The 26,476-nt window shown below is 40.7% G+C and overlaps 1 protein-coding gene across 1 annotated transcript; it reads right to left on the reverse strand.

Annotated features, from left to right (window-relative positions):
* On the reverse strand, positions 1-25,602 carry LOC309712655 (liprin-alpha-3-like). The gene is made up of 32 exons (XM_082543625.1): positions 25,287-25,602; positions 17,177-17,988; positions 14,747-14,848; positions 14,155-14,319; positions 13,334-13,408; positions 13,177-13,236; positions 12,832-12,960; positions 11,984-12,076; positions 11,586-11,638; positions 10,965-11,058; positions 10,735-10,869; positions 10,533-10,616; positions 10,284-10,415; positions 10,139-10,201; positions 9,523-9,602; positions 8,998-9,181; positions 7,685-7,878; positions 7,346-7,589; positions 7,115-7,254; positions 6,878-7,026; positions 6,637-6,733; positions 6,316-6,397; positions 5,656-5,856; positions 5,511-5,573; positions 5,127-5,153; positions 4,168-4,343; positions 3,975-4,072; positions 3,701-3,876; positions 3,522-3,590; positions 3,002-3,164; positions 1,261-1,350; positions 1-1,144 (listed from the first exon to the last, which is right to left on the reverse strand). Exons 2-31 carry the CDS (start codon positions 17,510-17,512, stop codon positions 1,298-1,300), a joined length of 3,717 nt encoding a protein of 1,238 aa, XP_082399751.1. The 5' UTR covers positions 17,513-17,988; positions 25,287-25,602; the 3' UTR covers positions 1-1,144; positions 1,261-1,297.
* Between the last annotated feature and the right edge of the window lie 874 nt (positions 25,603-26,476).

Consider the following 26,476-nt stretch of genomic DNA (forward strand, 5'->3'; position numbering starts at 1 on the left):
TTGTTTGTTTTTAATTACAGCTTTTACAATCATTATCATTATTGTTATCATATTATAATCAATTATCATCACTACTCTCCAATAATATGAATTGAAATCATAACACAATTTGTTGTCCAAAATGTACACATACAAGTAGCATATCTTAAATGTCCATAATTTAAAACATATTTCCTTTGTCAACCTAAAATGAAATTACAGTCAGTCTTAAAACTAAGTATGAAATGAACGTACAGTTTAATACGCACACATACATACTGTACATACATACATACATACATACAAACAATAGCAGTTATCATAAAAAATGATAAAAATAAAATACACACATTTTACAAAGTCCTGCTTTCACATCATTTGATGATCGATATCATGACGTTCACTCTAAAATGGTTGAATTTGGCATGCATATTAACACAAATGCTCCGTAACTCAAGTCATTTTCCCCCAGTTTAAACAGGATTTTGTCATAAAGCACTTTGCTAATTGTCTCATTGTCTGTCCTATTCACATTTGTGCATCTCACCTCCGTTATGGCTTAAGAACATACATATCGTCCTCCTTGTGTACTCCTACATTCTGGCCTTAAACCTCCCCCCTAGCCACACCATACTGTATTGTGATGTTACTTGGCGTTGTTGAGTATGTTCTATAATCAATCTAAATCGCAGTCAGACCAACTTAAAGGATGCGTGTTGGACTATTGTTCTCTTGATAGGAACAGGAATGCATTTTCCAGTTTAAAAACTATAAATTCATTGTGTCAATATTGCCGTCTTACACTCAAAAAACCAAAAAAAGGAAAAACAGAAGATGAATTCACGATAGGCATTGGTCACTTTCTACAGGCCACTTTCTACAGAATCAAACAGCATCATGCCACAACTATGGATCGAAAGAGAGAGAGAGAGAGAGAGAGAGAGAGAGAGAGAGAGAGAGAGAGACTGATGGTAAAACAGACATTCACTCCATTTTTAACATCTTTAAATCATTCACTCTGTATCTTTGATTTTTCGAGACATGTGGCTCGAAGGTTGTTGGTCATCTTCTAGTGTCCTTTTTGTTTCGTTTTTTTGTCTTTTGTTCCTCAGGTTTTTTTTCCTCTAAAATGTGTTTTTCCTTGGGTTGATTTGGGGGCGGGGTTCTATGAAAATATAAGAAAAGACATTTAAAGAGTCATAATGGCACCGTATAGACGTGACTGATGTGGTGTCCGCTCAAGCTATTTTTAGCTATGATCAATCAGAGTGCTTTTCTCACCTGGTGTGCTTATTTATTTCTTTATTTCTTTTTTTTTTTAGCAGGAATATGTTCTCACAGACCCCGACTCTGCTCTTGGACCAGAGTTTGCTGACAGGGGGAAAAAAAGGTGATTAGTCCTTGTTAAATATACAAGACAAACAGATACAAGTCAGTAAAGCAAAACATTACTGATGTTATTAAAAAAAACGGCACTGCTAAGCTTTAAATTCTGTATTCCAAATATAAACTATTAAGAAACACAGCATCCTAGGGAAACACCGATTTTGCTCTGTTAAGCTAATAAAGCTTACTGTTCCTCAGGAAAAACCAACTACTGGCTATAGTTTCATATTTACTGTAAAGCAAATCATGTTAAACTTCTCATCTACTGCTCTGCATGAAATTAAAAGAGATATCCAGTATTTCTTTAAAAAACTGTTTCTTGTTCTTTTTCTTCATAACCAATGAAACTGCTAAATTGTTATTATCACTGTAGGAAGTAGGAGCATTTGCAAGACTTTGTTTATATTTCTGCATAATGCGTTTTTAATATAAAAGTCTTGCATCACCATTCATTGCTTTATATTTTGCAAAGAAAATGGGAAATAGGTGCAGCTGCTGTTTCTCTTCCTTAAGAGCCGTGAAGAAGCCATTCTTAAGAAAGTGAAACAGGGAGTAAGGATGAGATATGTGACACTTTTGGAGTGCTGAATCCAAACTTGAAAATTTTGGTCCAAACCATATCAATGTCTACAGACATCTTTAGTTTCATTGGTTATGAAGAAAAAGAACAGGAAACCGTTTTCTAAAGAAATACTGGATATTTCTGTTAATTTCATCTAAAACATGGTGGAGGCATTTCAGCCAATGGTGTTGGAGCTCTTTTCAAAATAAGAAAAGGATCATCAGATCCACCATGCGATACCATTTGATTGGTAAAAGCATATCTGGGTGGAAAAACACACAAAGGAACATATCGGGCATGGATTGGCCCAGAGACTTTGCCTTTTATGTTTTATTTCCATATATGTTTGCACATGTTTCAGTTATGTTTGGTATGTATAGACTTCATCCATTAGGTGCATCTTTTTTTATTCTTGAATGACTCATAGACCAATGTTAACTGACTTAAACAAACAAAAATCACTTCTCTGAAAAGGGTCAGGTACAAGAGTTCACCTGAAAATGAGTGACAAAGCAGCCAATGTCCAAAGAAAAGCTTCAAAAGTCCATTTTAGAAAAAAAAAAAACCCAAGTCTGGCTCTTTGAAATGAAATTATAAAGAAATGAGGGTTGACTCAAGGGTTTTGCACAGCACTGTATTTAAATATAAATATAATCTATCCAGATGGTACATGTGGAGCACCAAAATATCTCTTTGTATAAATCACAAAAAACCTTGTTGTTAGCAAATTTATGCAGGAACTATTTTCTTTTTACTGTCTCTATTTGCCAAACAAAGGAAGCATGCACATAAATAACATGCTCACAGCAAGGTTTGTAGAGTCAGGTTTTTTTGGGGTTTTTTTTGGTGCTTGGAGCAACCAGTTCCATCATAGTTCTGCAGTTAATATCTCCACATCCCAGCAACTCACACCCAAATACTTCAGAATGATAAATAGCAGCAAAAGCCAGAGAAATAAAAGATAGAAACTTGATTTTGGGGTGAACTGTTCCTTTGGGGTTTTTTAAACAGGAAAAAACTGCTGTGTAATCCCTGATCCTGACAGTATTGTTGTTATCATGCTCAAGTCCTCACCTTCACTCTGGACTTTTCTCAGTGTGACAGACGGGGTCGAGATGGCAGAGGCACGGAAGTTGGCAGGTAATGTTTCTGAGGAATCGGAGGTAACGCCACGGAGGTCTTTCTCCCTAAACATCTTCCTCCATGACGGTGACCGTGTGAATGTTTTTGTGCCGTCCTGTGGAGACAAGGAAATAATGCTAGTGATTCAAAACAACAGCATTCACTGGCCCTTATTCATTATGCATTAGTGGGGTTTAACAAAACAGTATTTGACAAAGCAGTATTTGTTGTGACAATATTCCACAGTTGCACAGTTTTTAGCCCTACAAGCTGTAACTAAGCAATTAGCACCCGTGTAAACACAGCTGAACCACTGTGGCTTGCCAGCAGTTCACTAGCAGTAAAGCCTTCCTTTACAAGGAAAAGCCATGTTTTAGTCTTTCTTTTTAACCCTGAAAGAAATTTATCTTTCATAGCACATTAAACAAAGGGCAAAAAAAATATTTCCTGAAAATATTTCCTGTTGTTGTACCTCATCGGGCCTCCTCTCTGTTCCCATGGAGATGAGATTATTGTACTCTTTCTCTAGGAGCTGTCTTGCCTGAAAGAGACAGACGAAAAGATGTTTCGGGTAATTTTACACCTGTAGATTAAGATAACAGAAGAGCATCTGACATCGCCGGCTGTTGTAGAGCACGTGAGGTAGTCTACCTGTGTGTTCTGATTTGGTATCTGAAGAAGGAGGGCCAGGTCAGTGTAGTCAAAGGTGTCATCCAGTGCCAGCAGGGCCCCATGGACCCCACTTTCTAACAGGTTGTCAGCAAATTCTTTTAGACCGATAGACTGCACCCAGCACATCACTCGCTCATTGGACCACACCATCACATCTGGAGAAACACAAATTCAAAGACAAAGACAAAAACACACCAGTGTGAGTAAACTAATGCTTTGAAATCAAGTTTGGGGCATTATCCAAAGGCCTCACCTTGGTTCTGATGTTGGCTCTCATCCCTCCTCCTCTCCAGCTCCTTTCTATCATAGTTCAAGCGCTTCAAGCACATGATGCCATAGTGAAGGCTCACCCTATAAGTAGTAAGGACAGAGACCTAAGACATGCAGTGGGTGGAAATATGCAGAACATAAAATTAATCCAATAACGTGGGTGTCCTTTCTTTCACCTATGGAAACTGTCCACCATCTTCAGCTGGCCCCTCAATTCTTTCTTGGTGAGGTGATCGAGCATGCGAGCATCAACCAGCGATTCCATGAAGTAAGAGCGGTACTGGGGTAGACCCAGGCTGGGCAGCCATTCATTTCCCACCCACTCATGGTTCATGTCTCCATAGGCCAGGATCTGGAGAACAAGGTTTATAGACATGAGAGTAAACAAGATGCATAATAAACATGAAAAAAAAAATCCTAAAGGTAACATTCTGAATATAAAACAAATTTGTGTGTTTCACTTGAGCTAAATAATGAAACAGGAAAAATTACAATGTGTTTGTATTAACAATATTTAGTGACTTCTTAATTCCTTGGAACAGGGCAGATAAAGTGCAGAGAAAATAGTAGTAAAAGGGAAACCTGAAAGTGTAATAAAAACAAAATCCCCCGCCATGCAGGGTTTTCTCCATTTGTTTCTCCTTCCCGTGGGCTCTATATACACCACACTCGTGTATACACACTGCTGGCCACTCAGCGGTCATGCTAAACATCTCTCTGACACAAATTCTGTATTACTGGGAACAGGAAACAGTATACTTGTAGCCTAAAATGGCAAAAACAATTTGGTCTCACTTTCTAAAAATGCGCCGCTAAAGTGTAACTCATGTCTCAAATAATTAGTTATGTGTTAACTCTAGACCTATGAAAGTAAAGTATTTCTGCTGCTTTTTGTTTTCCTTCACTTTCTGATTATTTAAAGAGAGAGATGAAAAAAAGGCAAAATAAGTGCCAGTCTACAACCTTCAAACCTGGATTTATATAAGCATGTCTCGTTAGACACACAGATGCATATTTAAAGACTTCGTTTTAGCTCTTCTTCCCTTTAAGGCTGTGTCTCCTGGTTTCCTGGTAAGCCTTTATTTAAAAATAAATTGCAAATCATGTGATGGCCTGTGGATTCTCAGCAGCTCACCTGATCCCAGCTGAACTCCTTCTGCTCCTTACGGTTCAGGCCGAGCGTACAGAGGAAAGGAGCAGATATTTGCAAAGAGAGGGAAAGGTCACCAGTGAGAGTTTGTGTTTGTAATGAATCAGTGTCGGGACAGAGGAGGAGAGGGAAGGCAAAAGGAGGAAAAGCTTTGTTAGTGAGTGAGAATTAGATGGAAAACACTACATCAAAACTGATTTTTAGGGAACAGCAAGGGAAAGGTGTAGCCAAACATGCCTAATTAAGAGACAAAAAAAAAGAAGAAACCTTATTAACGGGACAGTTTGCTCACGACATAACAAATGTGTCAAATAAATCAATGCAATATAAAAACAGCTTCTCTGTATTTCACATGAAATATAATCTTACTGGTTTGGTGGCAGCAGTGAGAGACTCCATCTCAGCGTGCGTCATCCAAATGTTACTTGTTGACTGTAACGGCAGCGCACAAATTATTAGTTTGTGTCTACCCCCCGTGCCGTGTTTTTTAACTGGGATTTGTACGCAGGCTTACAGAGCGAGTGCTTGCGGGTGCAGATGGACTGGTGAGGGAGACCATTTCCTGAATGGCTAGGCGAAGTTTGAGTCTGTGTAGAGGGTTGCTGATGCCAATCTCCCTCTGGATCTCTGTGTCCGACAGGTTTGCCATGATGGCGCCGCTCTTCACGTTGGCACGACATGCTGCCACATACCACGCTGGCATCCCGACCCACAGCTGGGACAACAGAAAGCAGAAGTGGTGCACAACGAACAGTAACAGTAACATTCTTCAAATAAAGTATGACTTGGTGACAAAAACCTTGTGAGTGAAATACCAAAAAAAATACATCCTATTTCTGAAACGAGCATTTTTAGCTTTTCTCCCCAGCTACCTTCCGTTTAAGCTGGCTTCCTTCTGATTGGTTGCCCTTCACAGACAGAAGGTTTTAATAGCAGTAGAGTAGGGCTGCTTTACCAAGAGTGGAAAAAAAGACTTCTCCAAAGAGACTTCTACCTGTGCATTCACTGACCTCATTATTTAAAGCTTTGGCTTTAAATAATATTATCATCTACCATCATGTATACAATATATATTCCGGTAATGTAATATGTCGGTAATGACAACATACTAAACTTTACATAAACTGGTCCAAATCAGTCTGATGGTTTTATGTCCTGAGGCTCAGAAACGTACCTCAAGCCACGTAACAACAGTCGGGCCATCCCATGAGGCGAAAGGCAGACCCTGACGACATGCCTCCTCTAATAAGTCGTGCCTGGCAAGGAGAGTGGAAAACAGAAGATTAATTTCTTCATATCTCACCTTACCACTGTCTTCTTTTATAAATAGAAAATCAACACGAGAAGTTAAAAACGTTTCAGCCTTGCGGCACCGCATAGGCGTACATTTTTCTGTTTAAATTAATACTAAACTACGAAATGTATTGCTATATCGCATTAGGATCAAAGATGTCGCTACAACATGAGAAGCGTGTGGAAAGATGACTGATCTCACTTCTTTTTGCTGCGGCGATCTTTTTCCACTGTTCCAGTTCCAAGTTTAGCCAGACCTAATGGATCAGCTGAACCCAGGTCATCAGAGGGTGTGGAGGCTGTAAAGATCATAGGTTAAAAATAATAATTACTTCCTGTATTGGTTTCACTGTTGATGATTCTCTCACTGCAAACAGATAAATGTATGACTTGGACATGAGAGACGGCATTTTGAATGACTAGTGTCCAGGCTGTTCACACACCCAGTGAGGCAGATTCACGTCCAGGTGCACCAATCCGTCCTTTTTCCTTTTTGCCAAAGAGACGACCAATAGAGGATTTGATGCTTTTCTTTTTGCTGGCTTTGTGAAGGGAATCCTGGCTAGCTGTGGTGGCACCGTCAGCAGAAAGACTGGACAAACAGAGGGACGGAAAACTGAGTCCACTTCAGGGCTAAATTCAGAGCCAAATATACTGCATGTTAATATTATTCTGAGTACCTGCGAAATTCACGGTGATCATCAAGGCCTGCCCCTGGGTGAGTGTGTGTCATTCGGTCCAACCGTAGGGCTCGAGGAACAGGCGGAGGGGTGGAGTCAATCAGGGCGAGTGCTCTGCATTCTTCACCGTCTTTGTTGTTCTGTAAGGTGGACAAAGTTCAAAAGGTTTATATGGGGAAATTCAGTGTAACTTCACTCATTTGTTGGTATAAAACAGCAGTGAGACAGCACCTGCTTATCGCTCTCCCTGGCAGGTGAATGGGGCAGGCGGGGGGTGGAATGTCCAGAACTGGGTGGTGAGGGTGACGCCAATGTGGACGAGGTGATGGAGGGAGTCATGTAGCCCCTCCCGACACTGTCACGTCCACCCAGTGAAGAGGGTGGAAGAGTTGAGGCATCGAGGGCTACGCTGCTGACCCGACTCTCAATCTCTTCTGCCCTCAGCTCCGTGCTTTCTTTTTCTTCCTGAATCAGCCTTAAAGGAGAAGAGAGAAGAATTTTAACAGTAGGCTAAACAATCCTAGGATCTCACAACACTCTCATCTACACACTGTTGCACACAAAACCTACTTAATCTCTTTGTTAATGGCCTCCAGTTGCTCCTGTAGCATGATGGCCAAAGTCTGTACATCCGTCTGCCCACTGGGAGAGAGCAGCTCCGACCCGAACATAGTCTCCCGATCCTCTTCATCATCAGAGCAGCCTCCCTCCACGCCGCCCTCAAACCCAGGACCCAGCATAGTGCTGCTGTCCCACTCTCCATACTGGAAAATGAGAAAAACAATAGAACGGATAGAGACAATGGTGTCATTCAGAAAATAGCACCATATCACAGTATATGCAGTTGTGGTCAAATGTTTACAAAGGCTTATATATCTTGGTAATCTGGTGCTTTGAATGATTTATTTGAATTGTTCACGTCCCGGTGTGGAATGATTGTGCGGCATGCATCTTTAAAGTCTTTAAAAGCCAAGATTTGGGTGCACAACTTTGAACTGAGTTGGGATTTTTTTCTACACAAAACTATACACATTCCCTACTGATATTTGCTTAAATGTCTCTTAGCAAATTGCACCTTGACCAGACACTTTTGGTTCCCATCGATAAGCTTTTGGCATATTTCTGACTGAATATGTGACTGCTCTTCTTGGCAGAGTTGGTAAAATTCATTTAAATTCCCCCTTCTTCATTATTCCATCCACTTTGTGTATAGTGTTGTTACGCTCAAAAGCCCCCAACCATAGCTCTTGTCATTGTGCCAAATAGCTGAATGTTTATCCTGTCTGGCCATAAAATCTTTCTACAGAACACATTTGGCTTGTCCATGTGGGCAGCTGCAAATTGAAATTGAAATTGAAGATGCCGATTTTAGTCTGTATCCTCCTAGCCCATAGTGATGAAAAACACACTTTAGTATGGAAGTGATGTTGGTTTTAAGGCAGTTCTCAGCTCATAGCAGGCCTTGGTGATTCCTGCATCGTTCCTGAGCATCCTAACCAATTTCCTTTCAACTGAAGGTAACAGTTTGGGTCTTCTTTTAGATCTTGACGAAGTGGTGACAAATCCAAATAACTTAATTTTACATACAGTTGTTTTAACTGATGATCTTGCAACTTTGCAAATGTTTAGTATTGACCCACTAGGCTTCTGGAATATGAAACATTAGTGAGGGTATTTCTACACTTTTAACCCTGCATGGATCAGAGAAAATCCCAAATAAATTCAAACTTTTGCACCCAGTTCTTGTTTCTTTGTACAATCATACCACCCTGGAAAAAAGAAAATTTTAAAGAAATCATTCAGAGCACAAAGTTAAGCCTATGATGGCTGTATATAACGTTGCATATATGCACATCATCATTATCTCAGCCTGAGATCGACACCTTGTTACTATCATCTCTAGGAGTCCCCCAACGGCCACGGTGACGCCTGACCACGACCCCACTAGAGGAGCTGCCATAGCCAGCTGGGAGTGAGCCTCCACCCTGAGGGTACCGCAGCTCCGAGGCACTCCCTGGAAGAGATCTTCGAAAAAGGGTGGAGGGAAGTGAGCTCACGCTGCCCGCCCTATGATGAGATCCAGAATTCAAATGTTAAGCAGCAGCACTTGAAAACATTTCGTGGGTGAGTGTGCAAACACACAGCACTGTCACACACAAAGATTCCCCCATAAATAAACAAGGAATTTAAAACTAAAAGCTATAAAATTATGAATAAAGCATTTGTTTGTGTATTTATCAGACAGCCCAACAGCCTCCAGGTACAATGTGAACAACTTTACAAAGCAGAGGAGTGTAAACAAATGGTGTACTCAGCATAAGCGCTGTGTTCTTTGGGAGACTTTGAGTATTCATAAATGTAGGGCACGGTGCATAAATACTTTGCCGTGAGGGTTCATGTCAGCTAACCTGGAATAGGACGAGCCTGGCCTTCCTCTCAGCTGATCCAGCTCCAGTTGGACTCGCTCCAGCTCAGCAATCAGCTGCTCCTAAAACAAAGAGGAGAAAACACTTTTAGCATGACGCCAAAGGTTTAAACATCTGTAATAGGTGTAGGGGAAAAAACCAATACAGCATCATATCATGAAATTTTGCGTGGGGATATTGTATCAATACAACAAATATTAATATTTTATTAAACAAGTCCGAACACTCTGGAAACAATTAAAAAGGGCTTCGATTAAATAGTCTCAAATGAAAAATCACCCAACACTTAGCTTTGATGATTTATCTGCACTATCAGTAACAGACTACATGTAATTACCAAGTTGACCTCATTCATTCTTCTATGGCAGATTTTAGTGACGGTGTTGGTGTTGGCTCACAGCCTCTTTTGGCAGCATAATAACTTAATTGAGATAAGTTATTTAACTATTAAAAAAAAGGTTACTCATCGAAGTATTAGTTATTGCAAACTGTAAAAAAGCGCAATAATATCGTATCGTGAGTGAAGTATTGTGATAACATCATATCATGGGGTGTCTCACCTCTAATCTGTAACTACAAAAAATACAAAAGTGAATACCTTATTAGCAAGAAGATCATCTTGGATTTTCTTCATATTGACCAGTTCCTCAGAAAGAGCATTCTAGAAGCAAAGAAAACAAAAAGTATACATATGCATTTTCATGTGGTACAGTGGTTTATACACAATACTCTTCTTTTTCTACCTTCTCTTCTAGTGCTGCCATTCTTTCTTTGAGATGCAGCTGAAGTCTCTCATTGGACTCTGACAGAAGCTTGTCCACAGTGTCTGAGAGGCGTTTGTTGTGTTCGTCATTCATCTTCTCCCTCTGCCTGGCCTGGAATGAAGACACGAAGGAGAGGAGGAATAAAAGCAGAGATAAAATTTAAACTTTATTCAGAATTGAGAATTCACATCAGACTGTGTCTCAGCAGGAAAATATGATTAATGTCACCCTCTGCAGCTCTTGGTTCTTCTCCTCAAGTTGAGCTTCCATTTGCCGTAGTCGCTCCTCAAAGTTTCCGTGACGTTCTTCAGCCTTTTGTGTAAGAACAGAAAGATATTTGCAGATGCTGGTTAAAATATTTGAAATGAGATTCGAATAAAAGCTGGAATATTCTATTCAAAAGAGTTAGTGGTTGATATTGATTGCCCACCTTGTTGAGAGCAGCCACTCTTTGTGCAAGCTGGGCCTCAATCTCAGGTAATGTCTCTGCCCTCTGCAGGGTCTGCTGGAGCTTCTGTTTCGCCTCATCCAGACGCTCCTGTAGCTGCCTGTTCTTTTCTTCACTCTAGACAGTCAAGAAAACATTCATCAGACACAGAAACGTTCGTGACTTTTGTTACCAACACAGCTGGATACTGGCTTGTTTGAGCCAAACTTTACCTGTCTGTGCAGGGACTCCTTGCTCGCCAGCTCATTTTCCAGCTTGTCTTTGATATCATGTAGAGAAGTCGCCTCCCTCTGGGCGCTGAGGTACCTGCAACACAAAGCCGCCATCAAAGAGGAATGCTGCAGCGGTCCTAAATCGAAATACCGTGACATATATGAATGTTTGTGACTGTTTTAAGTTAGCTGGTGCTGAAACAGCACTAATCTGAAACAGGAACTTAGATAGTTTAATGGAGTATTAATTCTAAACAAATGTTAATATAACCCGGTACATCAAATCTAAGGGGTAATACATCCAAACTAATTACTGTTTCTGTCCAAATATTCACTGAATCATTAGTGAATGCAAATGTCATTATGTAAAACTAGCTTAGATGCTATAAAGAGGCGTCACGATGCTTTTGCAACGCATTGCCTGCCAACAGGTGAAACATATGGTCCTTCTGCTATGTGCATCATAGTTTATGCATAAAATTCTGGTCTTCTGGTCTTGAGCTTCTTTCAAGCTACAAATAGATGACAAATAGACAAGATAGCTACAAATAGAAGACTAAAAAAAGAAAAGAAAAGAAAAGAAAAAAAAAGAAAAGAAAAGAAAAGAAAAGAAAAGAATACCTTCGTTCTAGTGTTGTAATCCTCTCCTCCATGTCCTCTCTTTGGCAAAGGGCCTGGTAATATTTCATGAAACAAAATGATATAAATATAAAACTTGCAATATACAAAACACATGAGTGCTTATCACGTAGAAAACTACTGGCCAGGTAAGAGATTTCTACTACGCTTCTTTGAATACGTGCACAGAGCACTCTATTGTTAGACTGCAGGAGTATATTAATATTTATTATGGCATTCATTTCAGCCCAGCATTTCTTTGATATCGGTTAATTTTACTCTCATCCCCCTTTGGAATAATAAATATTAATACATATGCCTGTTGCGTTGTACTCTTGGAACCCTGGGTGCTGTGAGATCTCAGGGTCTTGGCCATGAAGAGACAGACTGGCCCAACAAACCTCTTTCACTTCCCTTTGGAGCTTCTGATTGGCCTCCTCTGACTTCGTCACCTCCCTCCTGGCGGCGGCAAGCTGTTCCTCTATTTCCCCGACCTAACGTGACAACACAAAGGGACCAGAGATGACACAGATTGAACCTACGTGAGCCAGTATTAACCGCCACGGCACTAAGTGTAAACAGACAAGACAGTGACTGATTACAAATGCCAGTTGGGTCCACACGAGACTCTGGGGGTGTAACGTGGTGACGCACAGAACACGCAAAAGGTTTTAAGATGTTTTGAAGGTTAGAGCAAAGCATTACTCATTTTACTCTAAACATTTCTGATCTCTTATGTAAGATTTTGTGCTACGTACAGCTATTAAAATCAAATGGCGTCATATAGCCTACTATATGGGATGAATACGGTGTCTTAAAGCAACTGCAGTAGTGTAACCGGCCACAAGAGGGAAGAGGGTGACCAGGAGAAGTACTGTGATTAGTTATCCTCCTCCTTGGGATATGCTGTGTTGCTGGAATTGCTAGTGAGGAGCTGGCACTGATTTATTACGATAGCCAGGGTGGGTTATATAATAAACCAAACTTACAAACAAAGGGGAGACAGAAATGTAGCTGGGAATTCAAACAGTTTCACCTGCTTTCCTTCAGGCCGTTTGGGATGGGTCAGGCATGTTGTGGATGTGTGGACAATAGTAAATGATTTAATCAGGACTTTGCTAGAAGCTTTTATATTTTATTTTGGATTTTTACAGAGAATTTGTGGGCGTACCGTTTAAGACATGAAACCCAATGCAAACTCTAAAAGCCATTCTCACAAAGTTCGACACAGAGGATCACAAACACCAACCTGCCGGCACATGAGGGCCAGCCTCTCCCTCAGCTGGGAGAGTTCAGCTCTCTGCCGCTCTATCTCCCCTTCTCTCTGTCTGTCAAGCTCCCCATCTTCCAGTCCAGAGGAAGGACCATTGGGCAGTCGCTGGAATGGTGAGAATAAAGCAGGAAATGAGAGTGATGAAGAAAAAAAAGAGTTAGAATGGGGTTGTTATTGCAGAAAAACGTAAATGAAACTGTAGGTGAGTTAAAAATCACACTGACACACCATGTTACCCAATATCTACTTTCTACTGACTGTCTGGACGCTAACACATACACAAAAACAACTGGAACCAACATGCATAAAACCCTCCCTTACATCTTTCCCGCCGTCCACCCCTTGCTGACGTCTTTTAATTTGGTCTCTTAAAGAGATTACCTGAAAAGAGAGATAAACAGACGATCCAAATAAATGTTCCCTTCACACTGAGCCGCTCGTTAACGTCAAATCACAATCCTGGCACGTTAGACTTTACCTCTTGAGAAGACGCTGCGAGTTGATCTTCTAGCATGGACACCCTCTCAAGGGCCACACGGAGCCTTTCTCGAACCTGCGGGGTGAAGCAATACGAAATGGCATGCAGTAAGTCAACTTGACACCGGGGAATTAATATCAAGATTGTGATTACATTTTTATCACTACCAAATAAGCAAATAAGAGTTCATGAGAGGTCAAAACACACGCATCAGAGATGAAGCTCACCACGGAAGCTACACTGGGAATTTCTGCACACCACACTGCATTTTAATTGAACCCAACTCAGCACTGGGTGTGAGCAATCCTCATGAGACAATCACTAAGGCTGACAGGACTTGATTTATTCACGTCTATCACAGTAAATGATGCTCTAGTGCTAACTCGGGAGAAGAGCAGTTCATTATAAGTGGACCTTTATATGATCATCACAGCAAACAACGTCAAAGTAAATTTTCATTGTCATAAAGCAATAATATTTGATTTTATACGGAAACATGTGAGCTAAACCTGCAGCCTGAATGCTACTTTGAGCAGCCAAGTTGTATATATATGTATATCCTGCCTCTCTGTTCTCACATTATACACCAAACACACCCTCACACTTTGGTGGTCTATTTAATCTGGAAAGTCTCCCATCTTTCCCTCTGACATCTCCGTGCTGCTAGTGGGCTCTATTGCCACCTGCCGATTCTGTCCTTTCACCTCCCTTTTTACCTCAAGCATGTTTCTAGTGACTTATGACTTTGAGTTTAATAATCTTTTGGCTCAATTTTTGGTCTGAGCGAGTGAAATCTCTTGCTCTCAGCCTTTCAAACACACCTTTTCATCCAGGGCCTTGTGGTGCTCAAACAGGGATTTGAGGGCCTTGAGGACTTCCACCTCACTGGAGACCCCTGCAGGGGACTGGGCTTGTCTCTTCACCACCGTCATCCTCAAACTGCGCTCATGGCGAGACACAAGACACTCCAGGTGTTCCAGCAACAACTGAACGATTGAGTGGGTTAATTGGGAGAAGGATGGAGAGAGAGAGAGGTAAGAAAGGCAATTTGAAGGAAAAAGCTCATACAAAATGAGCAGGAATTAGAGACAGGAGCAGAGATTACAGGGTAACTGCCGGGATCATGAAAAAAGAGAGTAGGCTCAGGGGCGGCACAGAGCAGTGAGGGTTTTAAGAGTGACGAGAAACGTTCAGCACAGCAAAAAAAGACATAATGAAAGCAGATATGGACAATGAAAAGGGGCCATGAAGAGAAAAGAGAGCGTGGATTAGGAAAAAAAAGAAGATCAAGAGAAGGAAAAACAAACAGAAGCAAATGAAACAGTGTGACACCCACACAACCACAATGGGTGAGGAAGATAACACAGAGCCTGTTACAGTGCTAATAAGCAAAATGGCTGCTAAACATCTTACACGTGTGTTGTTTCTTTCTGCCTTCAGCTCAGCGATCTCCTCCTCCCTCTCTAGAAGCTGCTCCCGGCAAACGTTCAGCTCTTTAGTCAACACAGCAAACTCCTGTGGAACACACAAGCTGCGTTCAGAGGCAAGAAAACAAACTACACAAACGTATGGCTTTAATAGATTAAGTGGTCTCGGCACAGGCAGTTCAGCTGCAGTGAGTTTTGATCTAGGCGAGACACGAGCATGCACACACACAGCAAATGCACACATAGTGCTAAAAATATACAGAACCAAAGGCTTACAGTTACACACTCTGTGAAACACCTGAGACCAGCAATGTAGGAGGACAAACATGATGTAAACCTACATAATAATCATGTAAATCAATGACACACTTTCCACCACCGCTCTCATCGTGCTCATCCTCCTCTGTGAACTCGCATTCATGCATGGATTACATCACGCTGTTACACAATGACTCGGCTCTGGAATGCACAGGAGAGACCCCCCAAAACACAGCATTGATATGTCATTTACAGCACCACTGGGAATGCGCTCGCAACTCCTTCATGGTGCTGAAAGTGAGCCCGAAAAGGAGAGGTAGTACTACACGATTTCTGCACAGTGAGAAAAACTCATAGGATCGACGGTAAAAGATTTTTTTATTTCCATAAAACGCATCTAAGGCCTTAGAAGCTGCTTTTAAGAGTGACAGTGTGCAGATGTTTAGGGTTAGGATTCACAAACACTTAAAGGTAGGCATATGAAACTGGTTTGTGTTTACAAGGGGGGAAAGAGAAAGAGCCAAAGAGAAATCTATACAGATGGTGACACAGCGTGTTTATTGGCTCTTGGCCTTATGGGATTGTTTCTTGTTTGGATAGGGGTCAGCTTCGCAGTTGGCTCTCCTTGTCCCCTTGTCGTTTCATTTCTATTTCATCTCACTCTATCTTTACAGGCTACGGCCTCCATTTGTTTGAATAAATTTGAATTCCTGGTCTACAGTGCACGTGGCCCTATGTCGCGGAGAAATTACACATTGTCTTATAATTCATGCTGCACTCACATGAACACATGTACATTCGAATTCCATCCAACAATATGGCTCTTACATTAATACTTAACCTTGTTTCCGAGGTGTTCAAGGCCATAACTGCTTATTATTATAACCAGTAAATTAATTTATGGAAAAACTGATATGCTGAGAAAACAAAGAAACACATTTCAACATCCATATAGTGGACATGTAGGAGGATGTATATGATATTAAACTAGGTTTATTATGGAAATTTAAGGGGAAAATGTGTGGTATTTTTGTTCAAAATAAGCAAACTATAATAAGCTATCAAAATAGTTGGAGAGCATATGTAGATTGTATGATGTTCTAGACGAGTGTTAGAGCCTAATACTAAGGAGACACGTAAAACTGCCTGCTATAAATAAGTATTGTGTTAAACTGCGTGGTCAGTATATGGTGTTGTATACATACTGTACATTAATCACTTTCTTTAGTTTGGGTTGCTGCGGCACCTTTTTGTTATCCACACACACTCTTTGACTTCCTACTCACTCTGGACTACTTTTGGACACCAAACTGAACCGTGAGTAACTCAGTGGATTAACTTAACATCAGTAACCCTAAATGTTTGGAAGAAAGCCATTACAACAGTCAAGTCAGAAATGGACTTTATCAAAAAGGCATAAAAAGGAATCTGACTGAATTAAAAAAATATTATTATTATTATTATTTGTCCTGACACACCTTGTATATTAGTGGCTAGAGGGGTCACGTGTACATTAAATTCTACATACTATAATTACAATACATTCAGCTTTAGATGAGGAGAAAGGAGAGATTGAGTTTTTTTTAATAATGGTAGGATAAAACTTGTAAATTCCAGTTAATATCAATAAGCAATTTTATCAGGCAAGCTCAGAGAATTCCAATAAATTACATTTTTATTGAAGTTCAGATAAGGCCCAAGCACATATTATCTTCCACTCTCATTAATCACCCACTAACGATATGATTAACAAACATAATAAAACCTGGTTACACAACGAAGGGGAAATTTGCAGATGCAACTTGGACTTGACAGCCAGACGAGCGTCAACCTACAGCATTTACTAGAAACAGAATTAGTGAAGACTCTAAGCATGCAGTGGGGGAAGTGTCTAATGTCCTGTTCTAGCTGGAGCTGAGTGTCTCTCTCTCTCCACGAGGCATCACTGCAAAGGCTTACTGTCTCATGAGCTCGCTTCATGATGACACACTCATAAATGCAGACTCATATGTAACTCAGTTCTGATAACGCAGAGAATAAGCAAAAGTTACCTTACAGGCAGAAATGTTCCATAAAACACTTGCATCAGGAAAACACACCCAAACGTTGTAACCCACGTACACAAGCACAGTGTAAATATATACGTGTACAGATTTACCTGTGGCAGAGCAATTGATAGCTGCCTCTGAAGCGACTCCTTTTCATGGCCAAGCTCACGGAGGCGGAGCTGAGCTGTACCCAGGCTCTCCTGCGTCTCCCTCAGGTTCTCCAGCAGCCTTTCCCTTTCTGTCAGCATGTTGACCATTAGAGACTCCAAGTTCCCTGTGCTGCCTCCTTCATCTCCTCCACCTCTGGGCTCCCTGCCACTGAATCCTCCTCCACCCATTGCTCCTCCTGGGCCTCCGATTCCCGCGCTGGCGGGTGAGGTGGGGCCTCCACCGGTGCCACTTCGCCCATCTTCGGATATGGTGGGCATCACCTCGCACATCATCATGAGACCGTGTCGTGTGTGTCAAGTAATAAAAGAGAACTAAATGGGGGATTGTACGTGCAAAACGCCTGTTGTCGTGCCTTGGGTTTTGTTAAGCTTCAGCCAAAAGTTTGATGTACAAAATATAAATCTTTACATTTTTTTTTTCCAAAAATATTATTCTTTTGGTTTATGTCTACTCCTACATCTTCCTGTGTTTATTGCCTTTTTAAAACTGTTTTCTCCTGCACTTACTTTTGTATGTCTTTGCTCACTAGACTTGCATCACTCAGTCCCAACCTGCATGGCAAATGATTAGAAGGCTTATGTGTTCCCCTGTTATATAAGAGGGACTGCAGGAAAGTCGTTCTGTGGGTGGCTGTAGGATTGGCTGAGGGTGAAGAAGGGAAGGGGTAATGGGAAAGGAAGGGACAAAGGAGGACCAATGCACCTAAATTGTGTCCACAAGGCAGGGCTCCTCAAAGCGTCGTTGGTAAGAGCTGAAAAATCAAAGCACACATTGTATTAGATCTCACACAATAAATTCCACTGTGAGTATAACAACTGTGAAAGTACTGTACAAGCATGAGCTGGTAGTTTGCGACAACAAGACTAATGAAAATGTGAGGAACGGTGACAATGAAGCCAACTGCTGATTTGTAATTAGCATTTCTGACAAAATGACAAACAGGTTGACCTAATATGTAATAATGCAATGGCAGCTCCAATGAAATGAACAGAATCTGAATACAATTCACACTGATTCATGGACCATGAGAAATGAGTGAAAATTTAAACTAATGCTGTTCAACTCAGTTATAGTCCACAAAACATAGACTCTGACTTTAAAAGGTAACTGAAACAATAATTCAATACTTTGGAAAACACCAAGAGTTCTAATTACAGCAACAGTCACCTCAAGGTGCTTTATATTGTATGGTGAAGACGTAATACAGAGCAATCAGAAGAAGCCCTATGAGGAAGTGCTTGGCGACAGTGGTAAGGAAAAACTCCCTTTGAACAGGAAGAAACCTCCATTATACAATGCGTGACAGTCATCTGTCACGACAAGTTCGGGGTTATAACGCACTATAATATGAAAAGACTGATGTCACTTTCATATCTATTTGTGAAATACAGTGTAAAGTACCAGCTAGAAATTAGCTAGCTAAGTCATAAACTAGGTTATGGTGTAAAAACAAAAACACCCAAGGAGGGTGGAAACTCAGAGAGTTGCATATGTTTTTTTCTCTGAGTTCCTTTCTGAAGACTCAAAAATATAGGGAGGGATATATTTAAATCTGATTTGCTAACATCTGCAAAACTCAGTTTACTGTTACTTGTGCTAATACTCCACCCCAACAAAAGCATCTTATTTTTTGTGCTTGACATTGAAAATTACTGACTGTGCCTGTGTTTAGAAAATGCACACCTTTTTGCACATCAACTGAAAAACTAGATACACCTATGAGCCCTATTTGGGGATTGTGCTAGCACACTGTTTTGTCCCATTTAGTAAATCTGCCCCAAAGACTGAAATAGTTGCCTCTGGCTTGATTCAACGTTTCCAAAATCTACCACAGTGAATCACGTTGAACTGTGGATACATGGGTTTTTACCTTCAGGTGGAACAGTGTTAGCTTTTATGCTAAAATGCTGCATTAGCATTATGATGCACTAGCGTTATATTGTTACGGACAGATAAGAGAGTGGCATCAGTCTACTTTTCAAACTTTAGCTACAAAAGCAAACAAGAGTGTTTGCTTTTTGTGATATGAGCACAACTCATAACTGTATCTAATATTTCTTATTCTGATTTGGGCCACTTCCATTCACGTGATTCTTGTTTTATGGTGAGCTTAACTTTTTAGTGAGAAATCTAAGAGTCATTTAGCTCTGCTAAGCATGCAGTTGAGCTTTGGACCAGTTCATACTGGAATCTGATCTTGGCCACAAGAAAAAGAAATGAACAAAACATTCAAATATGTTAGTGAAGTTAAAGCATTAAGGTAATCTTGAAATTTAGGAAAAATCAAAACAAGTTTTAATTTTTTTTTACATTTCAAAGCTTTTTTTGAGAAGTTGAAAATAGAAAGCAGCTGAATTTCTTTTGGTTCAACTGCCTTCTTTTTTCATGACCTGGATGGACTGAGAATGTAAGGCTTTTCTAAAACAAGGCAGTTAAGTATGAAGAAGTGAGCTCACTGCACTGGTTTTCTTTTAATCAGCTGCATATCTTAAATTACCCTTTTTTTAAATTACCAAATGAGGCCTGTGTCTGATCCTGCAAACAGTGGGCCAAAATCATACAGTTCCAAGCAATCAGCATTATTATTTTGTCTCGAGTCTGCTTTCTACAAATATTTTTTATTGTCTTATCTGGAGTACTTAAGGGCTCGCACTTTATACTTTCGAGTGGTTTGGACTCATGTGGTGAACTACACATAATTCTTTTTTATCAGTGAGACTGAAAAAAAAACAAAACAGGAAGTGCAATGAAGAATTTCAGAGTTCAGCAAAAATAATCTTTTTTGTAATTCAACCATATTTAGGCCACAGGGCTCAGCACCAGTGATAATAACTCAGTTAGTGGTCTCTTCGGTGATAAAGGGGACAGCATAATAAATTAAAATGGGGGATTGATAAAAATCTATCAATCTATAAAAACCTTTGGTGTTTAGCATTAAATACCCCCACTATGTATTTAGGACAGCCCTAAATTTGAATTTAAAAAATCAAAAATAAAAGGTATATAGTTGCTGGAAAAATGAATCAGCTGGTGTTCATCCACAGTGTGAATCAGCTGGTGAAAAAAGACTGGTGTTAAAAAAATTCAGCTCCTAAAACATTTTTAGTTTATGTAATTGTACATTTTAATAATTGTGCAATGTTACTTAAATTTGGAGTATTCAGAGGATCTCCATATAATCCTAATACCGGATAAGTACTCAAACAGCTTTAAACAGTATGTGAACAAAATTACTGGTCCACTTACACCTACAGGAGCTATTTAGCCATGGAAACCAACACTGTGAAGCTCCAAGCAAGCAGCTTGTTTTTGCTGATGTTTATGGATTTAAACTCTGCTGTTACTGATTCAGCCGCATGCTGACGACTTTTACACACTTTGGACCTCAAAACTCACCGACCCCACTCTGTAGTTTTATGTGGTCTGTCATTTTGTGGCTGACTTGTTAATTCACTGACCTCTTTAAACAACCTATTCTTGATTGACAACCCAATTTTGTAAAGGGAGATTACATGTCAAATGCTTTATTTAATTCACCTGTGGAAATGGGACTAGAAATTACTGGAACTATTTGTATTCAAAACGTTTCAGCCTAAAGAATTTGGGTATTTATGATGTGATATCATGAAACAACAACTTAGAAACAACACTGACAACCAAAACTGATTAAAATGATATAAAACCTCACAGTAAAAGCCTTTTGGCGGTATTACAGTATGTTAAGAAGGGCGTCTTAAATATGCTCAGATGCCATATTGTGCACTTAAAGCACTTTATACACATCAATCTTAAAGGCAGTGTAAATGAGTGTATTAAGGGGCAGCACTGTATGTATTTACAGAATATTGGAGGTTGAATGGGGCGGTGGGGACTGAGGCAACATGGTCCAGATTTTCCTGTAAAATCAGTGCTTATCGTTGTTATATGGGCATCCAGGAACCACAAATGGGGTAGCTGTTGGTTGGTAATTTAAGGTCTGTTACAGCTCTGAATTAGCTTCTCATGCTGGTGAGCTGGCTAGAGCACTTGGCAATATTGCTGTGTGTCCCACTAAAAAACAGCTTACTTCCTTTCCTGCTCCGCTGGTGGATAATTAAGACGCAAGACTGACCTGGCATCGCCTGCATATCCTTAAAATACAGTTCAAAATAAAAATCTGATTCAGGAACAGCTTTGAACTTCTTTGACAGATTAATAGCTGCAGTCTGATGACCACATACACAAAAATAAACCATATCAAGACCGCAGTGTGCGTTCCATATTAAGAAAGGGTGAGATTTTAGGTAAGGCCTTTCAACACAGACACAGGAAATAATAAGGTGATAATCTGCTTCATAGTGGGAAAACTTCTTTAGGTGTGTAATTCTCTGATACAAAAAATGTCACTGAATATCTAATAGCCTCTGGGGTTACAAAATGATACTGACGCCAATCATTCACAACCACATGTTAAAATTCAAAACTTTACAGCATAAATTAACATCCTTAAACTTTGCTGTAAAAATACATTTAATTTCCAGCTAGTTCCCCTTTTTGTGGTAACTAACGCTGCTCACTTTCACCATCACACACCATAATTTGGATCTAATCTATTTTAGCTACAAAACTTGCCATCTCTCTCTCTCTCTCTCTGACACATCAGTAACACTGCTGCCCTGCATGGGTGACTGCTGGTTCACCCCCTCCACCACCTCAGCATCCACCTATAGACTACAGGGAGAGAGATTTACTTATCACTCCGATTTCTATGTGCATCATATTTATGCAAAGGAATGAGTTCATAGCCAAGATGCCAAACTAGGCTCTCCTGCTTTAATAAATAAATTAGACCCTGAATGATATATTTTTAAAACTAAGACCAATATCTGATTACTTAAAAATCTAATTTGTATGGCGGTATTTTTTTTCTTTCATTCGCAAAAAGCATAAACTTAGCATTTTTATGTGTCATTATTAGTTATTTATGAGTCTGTTTTACTGCTACAACAACTCGTTGTTGTACTCGTTCACCCGCTGCTTGATCCTGCATGGGTCAGCTGGTTTTTCTGTGGTTCCAAACATGTGTCTGAGGTGGACAAACTATGTGCCATCAACACCTATAATATGGCTGAAAAGTGTTTCTCCTCTTTACTTTTTAAATTTTGATTTATGAGTCGTTATAAAGATAAAGATACATCAGCAATAGGTTATATACTGGGAGCAGCGGAGCCGGTAAATCAGCTGGGTTCTAAAATCAGTCAGTTCAAACATGAGTTGTCTGACTGAACAGTATGAGGAGAAAGAAAATTGCATTAGGTCTTAATTATTAAGGGCTTATTTAGGGCATGACCCCTATGACTGACAGCTTATCACTGCATGTTAGGATTTTACAATCCAGTGGTTGACACGACGGTGGCTGTTATTTACAGCCTATCCTTAGCACTAAGACAGCTGATGATGAGGCTCAGTATGGATCAGAGATAAAGTATGTCTGTTAATAAAGCCATTAATGTTTATACTTATTTCCTTGGATTAGGTGTTTTTAAAAAAAATTGTTGATATCATTGTTGTTGTGAAATTTAATAATGCACCATTTTGTTTGGATTAGAAAGTATTCATCTTTTTTACATTAAAAAGGACCAAATATATTTGTCAAAATGTACTATATGAACTGAAAACCCTTTGGTGATGGTGCCTCTGGCTTGGGTGTATGAATCAGGTCCATTACATAGCTTAGTGAAAATATGCTGTTCATGAAATTGCACCAAGACCCTCAAATGTTTGCTCAGACTTTTCCCCGAGTGGTTCCTTCAAACCAGCAATGTAACATAAACAACAGCTTCTGGCAGTTACTCTGTGTTCCAAACTACCCAAAACATACACTGAGGCGCACAGAAAGGCCACTGCTAAGGACAGAATTAAACTTTCATCCACGCTGGCTGGTATAACCCATCCTAACAAGCACCTTTGCATTAGTTCAGAAAGGGCTAAAGTAAATACTTCAGCCATACTAGTCAATGCACAGGTCACATTAACATTTCTCTGAATTCCTACAGTGTCATATGATGAGTCTGTTGTGGTAAAACGGCAATAAAAGCTGGAGTCCTGATTCAGTGCAGGCATAACATAACTGTGCAGCCTGCAGTTTTGACTGAAGCGTCAGCTGTGAGGTCACTGGGCTTCAGGATCTGTCTTTATGAGCATGTGCAGAAGAGACAAAACAAGAGAGACTGCTGTAGGATAGTTATCATGCCACAAGCTTTAGCAGCATAGTAGCATTACTTAGACCTTTTCTCTTTTCTCCTTATTGCTGTAGAAATATGAAAAGCAGATAGAAAACAATGAGCTGGTGGCAACATTTCCCTAAAATGTATCCGCTTCATTGGTGTAAAGGGTGAGCTCAGGCACAGTGTCACTACTGAAGTCTCAGCTGAAGTCTTACCACACTGAAACGAATGTACTTGCGAGAATGTGATTGCCCACACCAGCATCATCATCATCATCATCATCATCACAAGTGATAAACAGTCACACTGAATTCTGATGGGTTCCCTTCTCTGGCTTGGACAGACTGGCTTTACAGTATGTGATTACTAGATGACCAGTTAGGACAAGGCCCCTAATTAGGCGTGGTATCGTGTTACTAAATATTCCCTGTCTCCACAAAAAGAAAAAAGAAAAAATGGGCAAAGAAAAACTGTGTGCTCTGAGTGTGTGTTTGTGGGAGGGAGGGAGGAAGAGAGAGAGGGGGCGATAGAGCTGCAAAAACAGCTCTCTTCCACCAGACACTGGGGCGGGGAGAGGGGTTTGCAGGCTCCCACAGCCGCCAACAATGAGAAACTGAAGAATGAGGGGCTCTGCAGCCGGTTTTACATCCTCTTAAATGTTAAATCACATTCACGGCCAAGAATGCATGCATGCCCAGTGAATTATTTGCATTTCCATTAAAAGCAGAGCATAGCCACTAATAATGGACGCATACCCCACTCTTCCCCCTTTAACGGTACCCCTGGGCAAGAGACGCATCACTGGAATCGATAAATGATTGTCGGCAGCTTGGGTGGAGGAATGGAAACACCGGGATCCGAACCAGCATGCTTTCATTTGCAGTGGCATTCACACTGCACACCAGGCTAAAGGGGGAAACTGACAGGTCGACCAAGCTGTAGCCAGCCTGCACCTCCATTTCTGAATGTATGCAGGAAAGACCATCTGATGATGGGCGCACGAACGCACACGCGCACATCTACATTCTTATAGTAAAAAAAAGGGCAGTTGTGTATTGTAGCTCTCAGATCTGTCACTTCGGCTGTTAAAATGGCCATCAAAGCAGATTGGGAGGAAGATAAATCCATGCCTGCTCCACAGAGATCCTGGTCGACTAAAACTGTGGACTATGTCCCCCTACCAAATAAATAAATAAATACTCAATGCACATTTTCAGACCAATTTTTTTCTCAACCATTATGGAGTTATAAAGCCATAAGGCAGTGAGAGGAGCTGGGTGGTTTGACTAAAAAGCTCCCAACGGCAAAGAGCTTAGTTGCAGCCATGATTAATTACAAGCAAAACATAGCAGGCCAATATACAGTGGCATCTTATCATCTTATGAGGACCCCATCTCGCTCTCTCTCCCTCGCAAGTAGCTATCGCCTCACCTAACTGTATGCAAACGGGAGCGAGCAAGCGCGCCCTAAATAAATCTTGGCGTGTGCTGCCAACACACCTGTCAATGCCCGACAGCGACATACCGCGTTGCATAGTCTATCTAATAACTGCCCGTGCTTTTAGCAAATACAACCATGCCCCCCACCCCCAACCAGCACACACGCAAACAAACGCACACTCACACACAAACACATGTAAAGCACCCCCTTTCGATCCGTGACAACACAATGCAAGGCATCCTACTTGTTATCACACGCTTGCACGCGCGCACTGCATCCACCGATATATTAGTACATGCATGCCTTTTTCTCCCCTCTCCTCTTCTGCGTCTTTCGACGAACACTGTTATCCCTCTCAGTTGAAATTGGGTTGCGATGGGGCGGTGTGAAGTTCCATCCTTACCACAGTCATCAGGGGGGAGCCTGTAGTGTCCATGTTTGATGTTAAATATTCCTTAGATCCATCCCCCGCGGATCCCGCCTCGGCGTGCGTGCCCTCACCCAGAGCCGAAATAAAGCTTAGTGTATGTTTTATTATTATTATTATTATTATTTCCTTTCCCCCGTCTCTCCCTGCCCACATGTAGCTAAGCAGCGAGGAAGGGGACGCGGAGAGAGACGATACGCCACCTTACCACAGACCCCCCTTCTGTCGGATTGGAAGGTAATGGGTCTTAAAGAAACATTCTCTCAGCATTCTCCGCATCTCTCTGATTTACGCGCGCGCCACGCACTCACGCGCACTCCCGGGCCGGCCACACACCTGATTAATTATACAGTGTGTATGTATATCAGAGAAGAGCAAATAACCAGCTGACATTTTTCTTGACACTAGCGAATTCTGCCCGTGTTTCTGGGCTGCAATCTGCCCACAGAGTCACCAGTTAAATAGAAGGCAGTTATATATATGCACATAAATGATTCTGCAAAAACAAGCTGTGGGATGTCCAACTTCAGCTCATTAGAAAAAGTCACGTGAATGTTTAACATATATCTCAAAACTATGTGTTGCTAACTGTTAAATATGTCTGCATATGCTGTGATTGTTATGGAAGAAGCCTCTAAAAGTCACAATTATGTCTATATTATGCACCACCTTTTTTCACTTTATGCTGCAAACACACAATAAATACTGTAGCCTATATCAGAACTTACTGGTTCCTCCTTTAAATGTATTCAGGACTGCATTTAACAGCCTGTAATGGTGTCTGGAATGCATGCCAATGATATTTAATGACTGCAGGAATATGTTTAAAGTGAATAGCCCTGTTAGAAACAAGCTATATTTACGATTACTGTTCCTAATTTACCATTTACACCAAATTAATTCACCAGCCCATACATAGTGTGTATGCTCACTGTTATTAGTATGCGTGCTGATATTGATATCACATTTGTAAACAGATCAGTGGGTCTCTCTCTCAGTGTATGTCTGCATGTGTGTGTATATGTGTGTGGCTCAGTAAACATAAGGTGGTGCTGTCTTTAAGAGAGAGAGCCTGGGAAGTGGTGATGTAATGTGTTCTCAGACAATGATGTCATCGACTGAGACATGGCAAGGATTTAAAGTGACAAAGGCTTTTTCAGCAACCC

The sequence above is a fragment of the Aulonocara stuartgranti genome (genome assembly GCF_965226115.1).
Source record: "Aulonocara stuartgranti genome assembly, chromosome: 8".
Classification (NCBI taxonomy): Eukaryota; Metazoa; Chordata; class Actinopteri; order Cichliformes; family Cichlidae; genus Aulonocara; species Aulonocara stuartgranti.